The 17,746-nt window shown below is 43.9% G+C and overlaps 1 protein-coding gene across 1 annotated transcript; it reads left to right on the forward strand.

Annotated features, from left to right (window-relative positions):
* The first annotated feature begins 2,256 nt into the window (after window positions 1-2,256).
* On the forward strand, window positions 2,257-17,423 carry LOC139223815 (SH3 domain-binding protein 4-A-like). Its single transcript, XM_070855816.1, has 4 exons — window positions 2,257-2,380; window positions 2,960-5,310; window positions 16,544-16,732; window positions 17,199-17,423. Exons 1-4 carry the CDS (start codon window positions 2,257-2,259, stop codon window positions 17,421-17,423), a joined length of 2,889 nt encoding a protein of 962 aa, XP_070711917.1.
* The last annotated feature ends 323 nt before the right edge of the window (window positions 17,424-17,746 follow it).

The raw sequence follows: 17,746 nt of genomic DNA on the forward strand, positions 1-17,746 counted from the left end.
GTTTTTCTGCCAACAAGAGCAAATGATTTGCTATATTTTGTGTAAAGAGAGTTAATTAAACACTTTCTGACGAGCTTTTCTTCAGACAAAATCTGTGTATTCAGTGCTTGTCGTGTCTGACATCAAACCTCGCTAATGATACCTAATTTGCTGTGCCATTAGCGCTATTAGCGAGCACAGTGAAGTGGTGCTGCAGTGCAATAATTTATGAAAACAAACATCTGAATCAAAATCCTCAGCGTTTATTTTCAGAAATTCAGCTCAGAACATTAAAGCTCCGACGAAGAGAATCAGAGAAAGGCATTTACACGGCAGCTTCTACAGTCTGTGTTGCTCTAATCAGATTAAAATGGCATCATTAGTGTGCAAATGTAAATGTTCCCACCGCCGCCGCCGCTCGCCACATCCTGCAGGAATAATAAAGTCTCTTGTGACTGAAGGGAACAGCGTTTTGCTGCAAAACAATTTCTTGCTGCCGCGCTAATCTGATTACGGCTCCGCTGCTGACTGTGTGTTTTCACACTCAAATTAAATCACAGCTCAGTTCTGACAAGGAAATTGGTAACATGGTTGATGCAATCAGGGATGTAAATACTCAGAAGTGCAGCTCATGCAGCCGCACGAGGGAGATGCTTGGAGGTTAAAAGGTTGCTGGTTTGAATCCCCAATAGGAAATTACAGTTTTTTATATGCTTTAGAACCAGGAAGTCACACAGGAGATTAAAAGCAAACATAAACAAAGCACCAGGCACAATACAGCGGATAAACAAAGCAGCAGCTAACAGGGCCCACTGTCATTATTCTTAGTCTTAAATTATTCAGAGAGCTCTGAGCCCGGCCCACAGATCGTTCCAGGACCAAAGAGTAGCAGAACAAGCTTGTTTTTCCAGCATCTTTGCTGACCAAAGGCACTTTAACATGCAGCAAAAATAAAAGCACCTGGCTGAAGCATGTAGGAAACAATCTGATTTTTTGTTTTATTTTACAACATCAGACTGAAAGCATGAGAATTATTCTGAAACGTTAAGACCAAAGTTCAAAAGATTCTGTTTCCTGCTTGACAGACCTTTTGAATAACTAATATTCTAATATGGTTTTCCCAGTTTGGTGTGGAACAGCCTGCACAGAGCACCGACTTCAACCCAATCCAGCCCCCCTGGGATGACTTTTAAAGGCTCAAACACACCAGAAAGTGTCTGAATCTGCATGTAAATATGTGGTTCTAGTCACATGGTGCAGCACAGCTACTTGAATTGAGTTTTTCTTGTATAGCATTCCGTTTATTTATCTATTTTTTTTTAAATCCTGAAGCAGAATTAGAGGTGGAAGGGCAAAGCAAGAACTCCATTGTGCAGAGAAACTTGTTTTTATCTGTACACATGATAATAAAACAGTTGAATTGAATTGAATCTCTGTCAGGATGGGTTTTGATTTACTTCAGCCACTTGAATCGTTCCACTAAATGCAGCAGTTCTATTGAAATGAACCGATTTTGCAGAGATTCTTTGCCATTTTAAAAGGTCACGGTCACATTATTGGACCTTAACACGAATGAAAGCCAGGCATTATCGGCATACATCAGTGGGTGACCTCACTAATGCTCTTATGGCTGAAAGGGAGCAAATCCCCAAGTTTCTGAATCTTGTGGAAAGCCTGAAACCAGAAGAGTGGAGGCTATTACAGCAGCAGACTAATACCTAAAGCTTTTGAATGACATGTTCAGCAGTCGCATCTAAATTCAACATTCAGGTGCACACATTTTAACAAAACGTTGCTTCTTGGAGGCTACATTTTCATTCTTTGCATTATTCGTTTTGGCATTTTCACCCAGAGCTTCAGTCTCTTTCGGTTTAATTTCTTTCACTGCCTTTCAGTTGTTCTCCTCCTACTGTAAATAGCATATTTTTCTCTCAGGTCAACGCTCATGGTCTTTGCATTGATTTAGAAAAAACTCAGCCGTGAGTCATTCTTTCCACAGCACATTCTTCATTCACAGATGCAATGATATTTATCAGCCTTATTTTCTGCTGCAGCGGCGTTGACCTTTTGTAGCTTCTAACTCTGTTACTGATCTAGAAAATTAAGCCTCCAACTCCAGCGTTGCCCTAGGAAATCTCTCTAGATTTCAGCATCAGCGAAACACCAGAATGCAGATGTGTTTGAAACCGGCCAGCCGCTCCCACCCTGAAATCGTTTGTTTGTTTCCCATCCAGATGAGAAGCTGCCGGTGAGCGAATGCTACGATAAGCACCGGCCATGGCTGCCCATCGAATCATCAGAGTGACGAACAACAACCACATCCTCCCTCGCTGTAAGTCTGAGGGGACGCTCATCGACCTCAGCGAAGGGGTCACCGGAGCCAGCCTGAATGATGTCAAAGGTCAGAGTTTCACTGGAGCCACACCGGTTTCATTTCATTGATTTTATTTTGAAATTATCCGTCCTGTGAGGTACAAAACTGATTTATTAGTTACGATTAATTTTAATCAAAGTCACTCAATATCTCAAGTTGTGGGTTTATTTCATGCTATTCATCTTTCGCAATTGAATTGTTCAGTCATGTTGTGGAAAATATTGGCTCTTTCGCTTCACTGGTTGCACTCCATTACAGCTTTGCTTACATGCTCCATATACGCTAATGAGGTGAACTAAAAATAGTCAGTTATGCAGTAAATTATGCAGTTCCTCTGCTCATAAATTTACCTAGTGATCTGAACATTTTGTAGTTGTATTCAAAATGATTATTCCGGGATTTTTTTCAGCTTCCCTGAAAGTTTTGAAGCGTTAAAAATGAACTATTAGGACACAAACCTTTTATGGCTGATCTGAAGTACCAGTTATCCCAGTGCAACTAGTCTGATTATGAAATAAGTATTGTTCACTTTGAGTAATCAGCCAATGAGTGATTAAGTTTATGTGATAAATTCCTAATTTGGTCCGATGTCTTTTTCCTTTTCAGTGCCTTCTCCCAGTGCCTTAAGGCTGGACACGTCAGCCTCCTATGGAGCTGCGCAGGAAGTGGTTGCCATAAAGGATTATTGCCCGAGCAGCTTCACCACCCTGAAATTCTCCAAAGGCGATCGCCTCTATGTGCTGGACACGTCGGGTGGAGAGTGGTGGTACGCCCACAACAACACGGAAATGGGTTACATCCCGGCTGCGTACGTCCAGCCGGTCAACTTCAGGAACTCTTCGCTAAGCGACAGTGGGATGATCGACAGTCTCGGGGAAGGGTACGAGGATGGGTCAAAGGAGTTTGGAGGTCTGGGGGAGTGGACAGGGATGACCATTAAACCCTCCCCAATTTACCACAACAGCACCCTCTCTGTGAACCCCTTTGTCCGTCCGCTAGATCAAAACTGCAAAGATTTAGGTGTTACCAACTCTGACCTTATTCTTTTTGATGCACTGGCATCTCCGTCGTCTTGCTCCAACTTTGACTCTAGTACAATCATGACCAATGGGTTCAGCAGCTGCCACATTAACAGTACCACACCCACCAGCACAAACCAAGAGCTTGCACCTAATCTCCACAGGGATAACCCATTTTTCAGGAGTAAACGTTCCCACAGTCTCTCAGAACTGTCAGTCCTGCAGGCGCAGTCGAATCCAACCTTACCCTCTTCAGGATTCTTCACAGGCCTTAAGGCTCCTTTACCGGAGCAGTTTCAGAGCAGGGAGGACTTCAGGACTGCTTGGTTGAACCACAGAAAGCTAGCCAGGTCTTGTCATGACCTTGACTCCCTGGGCCAGAGTCCTGGGTGGGGCCAGACGCAGCCAGTGGAGACCAACATCGTGTGCAGGTTGGACAGTAACGGAGGAGTTGTTCAGCTTCCGGACACCTACATCAGCGCGCACATCCCTGAAGGCCACGTCAGCCATGGAGACCACCAGCAGATCTCTATGAAAGCCTTACTAGACCCTCCTCTGGAGCTCAACAGTGACTACTGCTCCACCGTCAGCCCTGTGGTTGAGATCAAGCTCAGCAACATGGAGACCAAATCCTTTATCACGTTGGAGATGAAGGTATTGGTAACCGTCAAGAAGGACAGTTGTCACAACGCAGAGGTGCTTTGTGTTCGAAGTGACTGCAAAGAAGGTCCTTACACGCCCATCCCTAATGCTTACATTTACAAGGATACAGTCCAGGTGCAGTTGGATAGTCTAGAGCCTTGTATGTATGTGGCTGTTGTGGTTCAGTCGCAGTACGTCAGCCACAATATGACAGTTTGGGACCATGTGCAGAGGAAAGTAAGTCTGGGCGTCTATGGACCCAAGCACATCCACCCGTCCTTCAAGACAGTCGTGGCCATGTTTGGGCACGACTGCGCCCCTAAGACCTTGTTGGTAAGCGAAGTGGGCCGTCAGGCTTGCTCCACCCCACCCGTGGCCCTCCAGCTGTGGGGGAAGCACCAGTTCGTGCTGGGGTACCCGCAGGACCTCCAGGTGGGATTGTACTCCAATATGTCCAACTACCAAGTAAAAGCAAGCGAGGGCGCTGGGGTGATTCGGGGATTTCAGGTCAAACTGGGGAAAGTCAGCAGGCTCTTGTACATGATTACATCGCATAACCCCAACAGCATCTCAGACTTCACTCTCAGGGTCCAAGTCAAGGACGCCCTCGACTGCATTCTCACCCAGTTCTGCGTCCAAACTCCGCAGCCGCCTCCAAAGACCGGGGCGAGGATAACGGGCCAGAGGAGGTTTCTGAAAAAGAAAGAGGTAGATAAGATCGTCCTCTCGCCGCTAGCTGTCACCTCCAAATACCCAAAGTTTCAGGAGCGGTGCATCACCAACCTTAAATTTGGCAAGTTGATCAAAACTGTGATTAGGCAGCACAAGAGCACTTATCTGTTGGAGTACAAGAAGGGGGATGTTATTGCTTTGCTCAGTGAGGAGAAAATCAAACTGCGAGGACAACTGCGGACCAAAGAGTGGTACATTGGATACTATCAGGGGAAGATGGGCCTTGTCCATGCCAAGAACGTTTTAGTTCTGGGTAAGGTCAAGCCCATTTACTGGTGTGGGCCGGATCTAACAACCACACTGCTGCTGGAGCAGATCCTGAAGCCTTGCAAATTTCTTACGTACATCTACGCAACTGTGAGGACGGTTTTAATGGAGAATGTGGGCAGCTGGAGGGCGTTTGCAGATGCCCTCGGGTATGGGAATTTGCCGCTGAATTATTTTTGCCGGACCGAGCTGGACAACGAGCCGGAGAAGGTGGCGTCGGTTCTGGAGAAACTGAAAGAGGAGTGTACGAACATGGAGAACAAGGATAGAAAGTCCTTCCAGAGAGAACTCATGATGGTAAGCCCTCAACATTTAAGATGTGTTTTCATTTCATTTTGCCAGTGTTTTCACGGTCTGGTAGCAATAATGACATTTCACAAGCTGATTTCTCTTTGTAGTCCCTCTGTGTTGTGTTTTCCTGAGAAACAAACCAGTCCTGTTGGATCTTTGAGCTGGTTTTGTTATGAATCTTCTAAGCTTTATCTTTTGACTGAGAAATGCTCACATAGAAAAGGGAATAAGTCCTCTCTCGACAGCTGCTTTAAAGTGGCCTTGAGCCGTATTCAGTCAGGTGCTGTGAAGCTGTATCCCTTTTCTTCAAAGTAGAAAACTGACCTTTAAAGTTGTCATTGGGGGGATGGAAAATTTGTCACTGTCTCATAGAGTATAAATGGGCTGCTGTCCAAATGAGAAAAATAGCCATTTATCAATAAATCCCCTAAAATAGCGGAAAGGCCAATAGCAGGTCCATAGAATTTAAGCCTGTTGCTTGTTTTGGATGTCCAAAACCCAAATATAGTCGATTTGACGACACAAAACAGAGAAAATCAGTAAATTCTCAGATTTGAGAAGCTGGAAACAGACGATCTATTACAATGTTCAGGTCACAGCCCGAGTCACTGTCGCTGGTGCTCCTACGCAATGTTGTCTCATTGTATTCTGGGAAAGAGTCGAGCAAGTCCACAATCACTCAATTGTCCTTGAACGGGGGAAATACAATGCATAAAGTCTTACAAATGGGGCCATTCCCCAGTACCTTCCAGCTGTTACATTGCTGATAAAACATTAATGCTCAGCAAAAGCGTCAACTGCACAGATAAATGTGGTAGAAATTGCCTTTTCATTACCATAACACTGCATCAACAGCTTTTATCCTCAAATGATGTCCATTACAAACTGAGCAAGAGAAGACTTTATCAGTCGCCCTCAGATGGTTCCTGCGTCATTAATTAAGCTTTGTTGCAGCTCAAAAGAACACAAATCGAATTTCCTAAACAGTTTGAGTCACTTGCTGTCTAATTTATTTGCCACCTCAGCCCTCAACATGAGTTTTTTTTCCACTTTAGCTTGTGTTACAGTTGGACAATGTGCCACAATCTGGCCGGTGGGTGGAGAAAAACCCTGCAAAGGCAAGCAGAGAAATAAAACTTAACAGATGCAGTTTGAGGCAAAACAACTCCTGTCAAGCAAACACACGCCGGCCACGGTGCGTTTTTCCTCTCCGACACACTGACGCTAAATTGTCCCGAGACGTTTCACCTGACAGACGGCATTAGTCAAAAAACGACTTAAGCAAAATCAATTTTCCGACTGCTGTTCATCCCGGCGGAGCTGAAGATGAAGCATGCACCCACCAGAGCCGCTGGGGGTGAAGTGCCTTGCTAAATGAGTCTTTGACATTTGCTGCTCGTGCTTGTGAGCTTGCATTGTTTCCCAGAGCGACTCGCCTGCAACTGCCTCTCCCCGTCGGGATGTAAGTCACGTGACCCCCACATAATCTCACTAAGTCTCAAGCGAAGGAGGCGTGCTTTTATGTTTCATAAAAAAAAGGCTTTTATTCTCGTGGTTACCTTCAACTCCTGCCGAGGCTTTTAAACCCACAGTTTGCACAAAGAGTGGCTTGGCTTTCTCATCTCTGATCCATCCTTGACTCCACTGATCTCCATTTCTTAAATATTTACTGGAAAATCCAGCAACTTTCCTCTGAAGTCGGAAACATTTTCATCACCACGGATCGTATCCAAACATGTCCCTTTGTCCTGTGTGTTGCTTGTTGTTATATGGAATTTACCTTTGATATTTAACTGATCTGTTTCCAGCCTGAATGTAAATACAAAGAAACCCACATGTTGTGCTTCACCCTCAGTTAAAGGGACAGTTGCCAAACAAAGATTTCATTATTCTGTGCATCAGCCAGACATTCAGTATCTCGTGTTACTCCTCAGGCTGTTCAGACCAAATCAAATTCAAAATGATGATCGATCTGTTTTCTATACATATATAGCCCCATATAAAAGGGGCTTTATTATCTTTACAGTACAGCATAGACGCCCTCTGTCTTTAAACTTCCCCAAACTACCCGTTTAATGGGACAAAAGATGGAGTTTGTATTTGTGTGCACACACAGTTTTAGTCATGAATCTACATGCATCTTTTATGCATCATGTCCCAGATTTTCTTAGCCGACTTTCTCCTGGATTTTATGTCCACACACATCCAGAACTTGTTGTTTCCTGCTGCAAAAAGTCACTGCTGCTGTGGCTCAGTTGTGAAGCGCTCCAATATGTGTGTGAATGTGTGTGTGTGTGTGTTTCCCCAGAGAGCAGTAAATTGTCACCAGGCTGCAGGAACAAGGTCCAGTGAGTCACACAGGCTTAAATTACTAAATCTTCCCCTCAAAGGGAAAAATAGCCCATTTTATGCACTTGTTACTCAATAAAACATTCCCATGCTGAGAACTATCCAGACAAAAACACCCAAATCCACACTAATCTGTGAAATGTTCTCAATACAAGTGCCTCATTCAAGCATCCTGGAGAGAAATATTGTTATTAAATTACACAATATGTTAGTGCAGCATGTCCAGGATGGAAAATCAGGAAATGTGAGCAGACAGAATAACCGAGGGTGTCGTCTTCATGTATTCACTCGTCTCAGTACGTCACATTTTCCAGACTGAATTTCGTCAAATAGTCCCAACATTTTTGGGATCGGTGAGAAGATCGATGCCTCTCTCGTGTCTGTGATTTTATTACGGTGGTCGAGCAGCGAGGCGATCAGCTGTACCGGACGGTCTAAATGGTTTTTATCATCAAATGGCTTCATTTATCACTAAAACATTTTCTCTGTAGGTTCAAACATTCAGTTTTCGTGGGCTGTGAGTGGACATTTAACTGTGGAACAACAGATTTACTTTACACGTCATGTTAATGCTGTTATTTTCTTCTTATTTGCTGTATATTTTAATATTAGTCAATCTTTACCGACTTTATTTGGTGTTCACTTCCTGTCTTGCTGCTTCTGGTGCATGCTACATGCTTTTTGTTATATTTTTTGGCATTTCTCAGGTATGGTGGGTGAATTTGCATGAGAAAAGGCTGTTTTTTTTGTTTAATGGCACAGTAAGAGGCGTTATTTCACCTCGGTGATGAGCACAAACTGCACCAGCAGCCCTTTGTCTGCTTCTCTTCGTCTAACCGGCTGATCTGCTTACATGAAGCACCCAATATATCCCCCGTGTTTTTGTGCAGACCTTTTTTTTCCCTGCACAGCAGCACGACAAACAAAGCACAACCACACGATCAGTTTAGCAGCAGGACCACAATAGCACAGGAGAGCCCAGTTATCTCTAAATACCCCCTCACATGTGCTTGTGCAGAAATAAACAGTTAGAGGTATAAAATTACACACAACTGATGCCAGGAAGGCAACATAAGAGGTAAATGACACGTGATGAGGCTGCTTTCTTGTGTAGTTTTGAGAATCTGGGTTTCGTTTCTGGCTCCTGTAGAAGTAGAAAGTTCAGGGGAATTTTCAAAGCAGAGAAACATTCAGCTGTAACCCAGCTGGCCTCAGCCGCTGCTCCGGACAGTCTGAACTGTAAGAAATAAGAAATGTTGCAGCAGAACAAGCGCTCGTGGTTTGTCTGCAGGGTTCAGATCAGCTCATCACGTCTCCCCTTCTTTTCCACACCAGCCGACAGGTGTTCTCGAGCGAAATGTGAGCAGGCATTGATCAGGGCCGAGCCGGAGACCTGAGGGGGCATCCGACACCGCCCTGGCAGATCTTTTAACGCCGCGGCTCGGGTTACGAAAGCAGAGGACAAATGAGAGAGCCCCTTGTGCCTGTCGGCGGAGGAGAATGGCCAGGAGAGTGTTGTTTAATAATAGATCCATGCAGTGAGGCGGGAGAATCACTCCTGCTGGGGGCGTAATCAATCCCCACCTTGTAAACTCCCACCTGAAACCTTTACTCGTAAAACTCCACAGTAACGGAGTCCACAGCTCGGAAAATTCGACTTTTTAAAGGTGCAGCTGCCTCGGTCCGTCGTGGCCGCCCATAAAATTCAGCATGTTAATTAAGCGATTAATATTTAACCGATTTATCCACGTTTTGTGTCTGAGAAACCTGAGATCCTCTGCGGCTGATCCCGCAGAGCAAGAGCTGAGATAGTTGCAGGGAAAACACCTTTTTAGTCAGGTGAAGTCGGCACGGCAGAGCGTCCAAACTGCACACAGACGCAGAGGAGCTCTCAGATTAAATCCTCCTGTCAGGTCCTGCTGAGAAACCTGCTCCACAAAGGAAGTCATTGATCTAAACTGGAGAGTCAGAACCAAGTGTTTACTGAACAGCAGCAACCTGCCTCACTTCTAATGGGACGTTTCAACCAGGAGCTGGATGTTTCTTTGGTGCACTTCTGCTCATGTTTCTGTTTCCCTTGAAGAGTTGGGGATGTTAGACTGAGCTGGAATCTTTTCAGGCAGCAATAAAACAAGCTGTGTAAGATGTTTTGGGCGCTTCGGCAGCACAGATTCATTATTTTCAGCAGAGTTTGTTGTGCTGCACATTCACTGATCGAAAGATCGGCCAAACTGAAGGTGGAGGAGCAGCTAGGTAAACTGCTCGGAGGGGTTTAAGCTGCTGGAAATCAGTTTATCTTTGTTTTTATTTCTTGGTTTAGTTAGTTTAGGAACTCTTAAATGAACAGGCCGCTGCAGACTGATTGTAATTTGGCGTGTGAATGGGCTGGTTGCTTAGTAACGGGAGGCGGGATGGTGGCGCAACCACCTAAGCACCTTGGATAAAAGGATGGAAGCATCACAGCAGGCGTTTTCTACACGTTTTGTCCATAACTTCACTAAAACAAAGTGCAAACTAAGTCTTTGTCACCAGTTTATGGTTGTTTGAACATGGAGGACACCACACAGCAACATCCTGTAGTGTTTTTATGATGTAAGTCCAGGTCAGAAAGGGTCTGAAGCACATTTAGCTTTCCTCCAAGGCAACATTTTAAAAAGAAAGCAGGATTTTTCAAACAGGAAATGTGAACAAAAATGGCCGAATCATATTAGATATGCAGAAGTACATTTGTGGTGCATCGCTAACTGGCACAGAAGTTAAACCCGGTGCAGTGGTGCAGTAGACAAGTACAATTTAACGTCTCCAATTAACGATTCTTGACTTGAGGACATTTATTTTTAACATCTCAGCTCCCAGCGTGTTTACTGACCTTCTCCTCTGTGAGGGGAAAATGCTGCTTTGTTAATTTTCAATCTGAAGGCTGGAAGATTTGACGAGAATTCATGAAATCTTGCCGTTTCAGAAATGTCTAACCCTGTAAATCCTCCTTCCTGCTGCTGCTTTATTATCTTCCTCTTTTATTTATGTTCTTCCCTTTCTCTCCCCCTCACTGTTCGTCCGTTGTGTATTTTCCTGCTCCTCTCTGTCTCTTCTCTACCTGTCAGTTTTATCATCTCCCCCTCCTCTTCCTCTTCCTCCCTCCCTCCTGTTGAAGCCTTTGGAAGTGAAGCTCATTTAGCTGACAGCCGCTCGGTCAGCTGTCAGCTCCGTCTGTCTGTCTGCTCCGGGGCTTCCTGCAGGTCCACGATATCTCATATTTTTCTGACATTTTAGCCTCTCGCAGAGGAGACCGTTTTCTGTTTTTAGAAACCTCTAAGATGGCTGGAAACAGGAAAATAGAAGGTGCAGCTGTAGATTCACTTCTAGCGTGACTCCGCCATGAGTCATGCATGTAGTACATTTGTCATGTGTCAGGTTTACTTGGATTACTTCTCCATATTTAAGGCAGGATTATCCAGAATCCCTGAATAGGTGAAAACATGGAAAAACAAACTGCTACAAATGAAGTCAGAGCCCCCAAAATTAGAAGTCCCCGTGGGTTCCTCAGAGGGACTGAAGTGTGAATGTAAAATGACTCCAGCTGGGACCGAAACAACAGCTGACAAAGTGTCCTTGAGCAACACACTGACCTTTGACCTCCATCTGGTGCAGCCCGAGCAGGAGATGTGTGTCCCGCTAAAACAAAAGTTGAAGAAGTTTGATAACTCAGAGCACAAGGTAAATGACTCCACCCTCCTGAACTCTCTGACCTCTTTACCTTTATTTTGAAGCGTCACCTCCTTCCTGTCGTGCCTCCTGCTTTAATCCTTTCCGGTTTGCACGGCACAGATCCTGATTTGCATTTGAACGCATCACGCTCATTTCCAGACAGCAGCAGGCCGGAGCGCTGAACCCTGACGCCTGAGTGTGTGTGTGTGTGTGTTTGGACCAGGTCTATATTTAGTTTGGAGCCTGTGTGAAGCCTGAATCAGCCGACTCAGGACATCACAGTCGAAGTGCCTCTCGGCCAGGTGGTGGAGAGAGATAGAGACAGACAAAGAGAGAGAGAGATAAACCGGACAAACCACATGATTCATCGGCTCGGTTTGGTGTGCAAAGAGCAGCGTGGACGTCGTAGGTTATCCAGGTTAATTAATTTTATTACAGCACTGCACTTCATAATGGGGGAGGTAAAAGATAAAGGATGACAAAGGAGGTAAAGTGAGGTAACGGCACGACCTTGGGATCATAATCTTCCTCCTGCAAACAGTAATGAAGCTGTTTTAACGTCGGTACTTTAAAGGATGAGTGTGGGCTCCATTTTTGTCCAAAAAAATAAAAAATAAACTATTAAAAACACATCAGTGAGCCTCCCTGCTACACTAGCTGACATGTTCCTTCATCAGCACCAACACACATTCATCCGCCGCTGAAAATAGTCCCCAACAAAAGCACTATTTCCTCCTTTTGATTGATGTTGTATTGAGATTTTTTGGTAGAAATACCACCAACATAATGTGGAAAAACTAATTTACACAGTTTTACTTCAGTTAAAGCACAGAGTTAAGTCTCCGTCATCATGGTACAATATATATATATATATATATATATATATATATATATATATATATATATATTACTAGATACTTTATGTAGGAAATAAGTAAAAGTATCAGAACCACCTGTGTTTAAAATTACACTCAGTATTTTAAACACGATAAAAAGTAAAAGTTTTTGATTACATACACATAAAAAAACACTTAAATCATTAAAATATGATGTTTTATGACATCAGAGTAACAATATTTTCGCAGAATTGAGGTAAAAAGCTGAAACTTAAAGCCCAAACACTTCTAAATCAAGAAAAGTGTGTGTGAGTGCACTTTCCTTAATTTCCAGTTAATTAGTACCAAATCGCACCAAACGATGAAGCATGTCAGCAGCCCTGCGCACAGGTTTGTTAATAATTAATCCCCCACTGGTAAATAAAAATGATTGATGAATAATATATCAGCCTGATCTGATCGCAGCTGTTTTGAGCAGCTGTGATCAGATCAGTGGTTTTCAAAGGAAGCCACTCAGCGGGAGCAGCAGTGGGATAAAAGATGCTTCACCTTGATTACACCTGGGAGCTTTGGTTTCACGTTAATCCAACCAGCTGCTTCCTTTTCTGTCGGCCCCCGAAAATGTCCACATATGATGCTTTTCTCTCTCTCGTGTATGACGGCAGACTGAACGCACCTGAACACATCACTGTGGGAGACAAATAATCAATTATTCAAGAAAAATACTATTTATTAAAGTGTTTTACATGTTTGTTGTGATTTATTTCCTGCCAGAAAAGCCTGAAACTTGAATTATTATGCTTAATATTTCTATTTTTTAGGCATTTAATAGTAATTTATGTGCAATTATGCCTGTAAGTTATGATTAAGTTGGATTTTGCCGTCTGATTTCAGCTGTTTTTCATCAAAAATTTAAGGAAAATGAGCATTTTGTTGAATCAGTTATTGTTCATGTGCAAGTTTGGGTCCAGTCATGTTTTTTTTTGTTCACATATTCAATCGATAAACATCATTGTTTCAGTGCTGCAGCAGCGTGAGTGGAAGTCTGTCGTGAATTTGAATGTGAGTGAGCGACGGGGAGAGAAATCAGTGTTGAAGTTGGTCTTTGATTGGAGTGTTTTGGTGGTTGGAGAGTGTGTGTGTGTGTGTGTGTGTGTGTGTGTGTGTGTGTGTGTGTGTGTGTGTGTGCTGCTTTGAAGATGCAGCTGACTGACGGGGAGACTGAATCAGAAGAAACCACTCGAGCTCCATTAAATTAAGTCGAGGCAGATTTTTTTTTTTTCTTCCTTCGTGAGGAGGAGAGGGTGAATTTAATTTGGAGTGCGTCTGGGAAATGTTGTCTTTGATATGTTTTACGCTCTGAAATATGTTTGCTCGTCCGTGTTCTCGAGGAATGTGAGTAATCACGGGTCAGACGAGATCAATCCCATCATGCCGTTTTGTCTGTCTGAAGGCCATTAAAGCAAATCTCTGCTGAAATCCTCGATGACGAAGAGTTTCACGCCTCGCTGAACACGCCAACCTCTGATCTCACGAGGACGGTCATAAACTGAATCACTGGGCGGAAACTGTCTTTTTCTACTTCCATAAACATCTCAGAGGGAAATGTTGGACTTTACTCTGTCCCAGTTTGTCCCAGTTTGTCCCAGTTTGTCTGATTTTTGCACAATCTCCACTTGGAAACTGATAATATTTTGTTAATCAAAGGTCACTGTGTCTTTATATAACGCTGTTTTTGCTTTAACTCATGAATTCATACATTAATGAGTGTCAAACTGGCCATAATTCAAGAATTCAGACACAAACTATCACACAAGTAGGATAAAATGATCAAATGAAGCTCAAGGGTCAAACTGTTCTTCCTCAGAAGAGGAGACCTTGAAGCTGTTTGGACTGAAGACGTTTTAGTAAATTCATCACTTTCTGTTTGAAGGTTTGCCTGCTCTCACGGCTTCCTGTCAGAATCGGCTTTATTGGACAAACGTGAGAAGACGGACGAAGAATCTGACAAAGTCGAGTCAGAATACTTTTAAAAATCCTCCGCTGGCTTCCAGATTGTTAAATCCTGTTACTTGCCTAAACAGCAATAGATAACTGACGTACTTGTCGTCCAGACCGCTCAGGTCACCAGTTTATGGTGCTTTCCATCACACAGTTTTAGCTCGACTCGACTCAACTCGACTTGGTTTGGTTTGGTTGGTTTTCCATTATAGTTGTGTACCACCTACCTCAAAGTGGGGGGGTCGTCATAGCAACGCGGCCTGAAACTCCATAATTTGTATGCGACACAATCAAACACAACTAAGAACCTGGAGCGTTTGGTTTGCGTGTAGACGTTTACCTCGTTTACAGAAATAATAAAAACACCTGGTCTCTTTCCAGGTTTTAAAAAACGTTGGGTTTGATTCTTGTGAACGAGTCGCTCTCATGACTCATCCAGTGATGTCACTCCCTGATTGGCCAATCAGTGGCCTGCAGTCTGGTGACATCATATTTTCGGCTCGACTCAGCCCGCTTGGAACCCCGGCAGAGGAGGTACTGAAATAGTACCTGGTACCAGGAACTATCACCTGGTGGAGAACCAGAAAGGTCGAGTCGAGTAGGTGTTAGTGGAAAAGCACCATTAGTGTCTCTGCTCCTCACCTGTGGAACAAACTTCCTGAACACCTGAGCTCTGCTAAAACTGTCAGCACCTTTAAGTCAGGCCTTAAAACATCTTTCTAACAAAAGAGCTACTTAACTTTCTTTTAATGTGTAACTATTTACACACACACTTTTATTGTCCTTTAATGCATCTTCTCTTATTAACTATTTATTTTGTCGTGCTTTTATTATCTTAATGTTTGTATTGTGTTTTATGTCACTTTGAACCGCCCTGTGTCTGAATGGAGCTGTTTAAATAAGTCACAGTCTGTACGGGGAACAACATCACCCTTTCTCTTCCATGTCCACATGAATGCAGGTCGTTTTGAAGATGGGGTTCGTTTAACAGAAAGATCACGTCAACACAAGCACATTTTTAATCCAGGAATCTTTTCATATCTGCAAAAACGTGATTGAAATCCTGTCAGGAGCTAAAAATAATAGTAACCTCCTCCTCCTCCTCCTCTCAGTGTTGCTAGAGGTCCGACTGGGTGGGCTTTAAATATAGCGAAAAGGTTACTGCACATTTCTGTCAACATGAAAAACACCTTTGTGACGCTGCAGGACAGAAAACAGAGATTATGAACACAACACAACCTAAAAAGCTTCTTTTAAAGTCTTCACCACATGTAATATACGAGTCTGGACAGCAGGAACAAGACTGAAAACAACCACATCTAAACATATGAACCATAATTGAGTCCAGCTTTAATCCTTCTCCAGTGTTTCTCTCTGAGCTCACGTTTAATTTGGTGAACCGCTCGGAGCTTGTTTGAGGTGACTGGATCCTCCCGCTTGCGGCGGCAGCAAAGAAAAACCTCCCCTGCAAAGAAGCTGAAAGGTATCGCCACAGGACAGCGTCGAACTTTGAAGCGTGTTTACAGTAGAAGATGCTGCAGGAGTCTCTGGACACACACACACACACACACACACACACACACACTGCATCTGTTAGTCTTGGTGAGGAGGAGAAAACACTTCAGCTGCTGTTGTTCCTCTTTTCAAGGAAAAAAAAAAAATCTTGCCCGCAGTGTATTTTCCAGTCAGCTGCTTTTATTAATGCTCAGTATTTTCTAAACCTCATTTAACCGGGTTAGCTGAGTAAGAATGTATTTACAGCAGCCGCCTGAGGGCCGTGACTACGTACAGGAGGGGTTAAGGGTTTTATTCATACGCTCACCCATTAAAAACGTTTTGTTTTGTTTTTCTTCTGGAACAATTTAAGCTTTTCTGTTTGCCTTTCAGCCCCTGCAGCCAATTTAAAGACAAGCAGCTCATTTCTTTAGACTAAAACAGTTTGTCTGAACTAAAGTTGCATTAATTGTTGGCTTCTCTAATCCTTATCCTTATTTCTTGTGAAATAGCAGATATTTTAATCCCATTAAGTCATGGTCATACTGGTCATGCATCGATATTTTGTCCTTTTAAGTGGGAACTCCTGGACTCCTGGAAAATGGGGTTCTGTATTAGAGAAAGAGGTGGATCTGATCCAGGTTGCTCCTCGTAACCATGATTCCTAATTTGATTTTGGGTTTATTTCTCTCAGGTTGGATCTGTTTCTGTTTTTGAAGTCAAAATTTGGTGTCGTCAAAGTCAGAACTTTTCAAATCCTGTGAATATTTCTGCTCTTTATCTGTTTTGTATCAACAAATAATCATGTAAAGAAAAGAGGCTTCATGTGTGACTGTGTTTCGCCCCATCAGGCGTTGCTGAAGATGGACTGCCAGGGTCTGGTTGCCAGACTGGTCCTGGATTTCGTCTTGCTGACCACGGCGGTGGAGGTGGCGTCCCGGTGGAGGGAACTGGCCGAGAAACTTGCCCGAGTGTCCAGGCAGCAGATGGAGGCTTACGAGGCGCCGCACTGCGACAAGAACGGTCTGCTGGACAACGAGGTGAGAAAATAATACCGAGGTTTGCCCGGCCAAATTTAAAAATGTTAAACAGGAAGTGTTATGTCAGATGTGGACTACAACATGGCCGCCACTCTGTTAGCTTAACATTTAGCACCATGAAAAGAATGCCGAATTAGCCATCAGATGTTCCTATTTGCATTGTACCCATGAATATATAGACATCTTTCAGAGGATTAGTTTGATACTGAAGAAAACTTTAAAACGTGATGATTCTCAGTGAAGTTCTGGAGTTAGAAGAAGCGTCTTTTTTCTTTGTTTTGTTAGTGGATTTATAGAAGTTTTGTGCTAACCGTGGTGGTAAGCAGCCAAATCTACAGGAAAAACTACAATAACTGACTTCCTGTTGATTTCAGCCTCTTAAAGGAAAGTTAGACAACAAAACTTTATCCAATCTGTTGCCGTCTGAAAAACAAAAACTCTTCTTCTTCTCTCTCCCTGACCCCAGTCCATGTGGAAGCCAGCCTACGACTTCCTCCTGACGTGGGCCGCCCACGTGGGCGACAGCTACCGAGACGTGATCCAGGAGCTCCACCTCGGCCTGGACAAGATGAGGAACCCCATCACCAAGAGGTGGAAGCACCTGACCGGCACGCTAATCCTCGTCAACTGCCTGGACACCCTCCGCAGCGCCGCCTTCTGCCCCACCGGATACGGAGATTTCGCCGTGTGAACATTTTCATCCACGAAGAAGACGTTAAAGACGTCCGTGGAGGGTCGACTCGACCTTTAAACTTTAACCGTCTCCGTCAGGACGGCACTGAGGACTTGGGCTCGAACCTTTGAACGTCCACTTCAGGGTGTCGGGTAAATCTGAAAGCGTTCCTCAGCCCTCCATCTTCAGGTCAGATGTGCTCATCCTGGACTCGTTTGGAGTCTTGGATCGGTAGCACGGCAGCACCGATTGGTTCTTGATAAACGCCAGAGAAAGCAGCACCACTGGACTGTTCTTCTGTTGTGTTATCCCCCTTGTAGCATTTGTTCTGCTGTCTCTTT

This window comes from Pempheris klunzingeri, chromosome 24, assembly GCF_042242105.1.
Source record: "Pempheris klunzingeri isolate RE-2024b chromosome 24, fPemKlu1.hap1, whole genome shotgun sequence".
In the NCBI taxonomy this organism is placed as follows: domain Eukaryota; kingdom Metazoa; phylum Chordata; class Actinopteri; order Acropomatiformes; family Pempheridae; genus Pempheris; species Pempheris klunzingeri.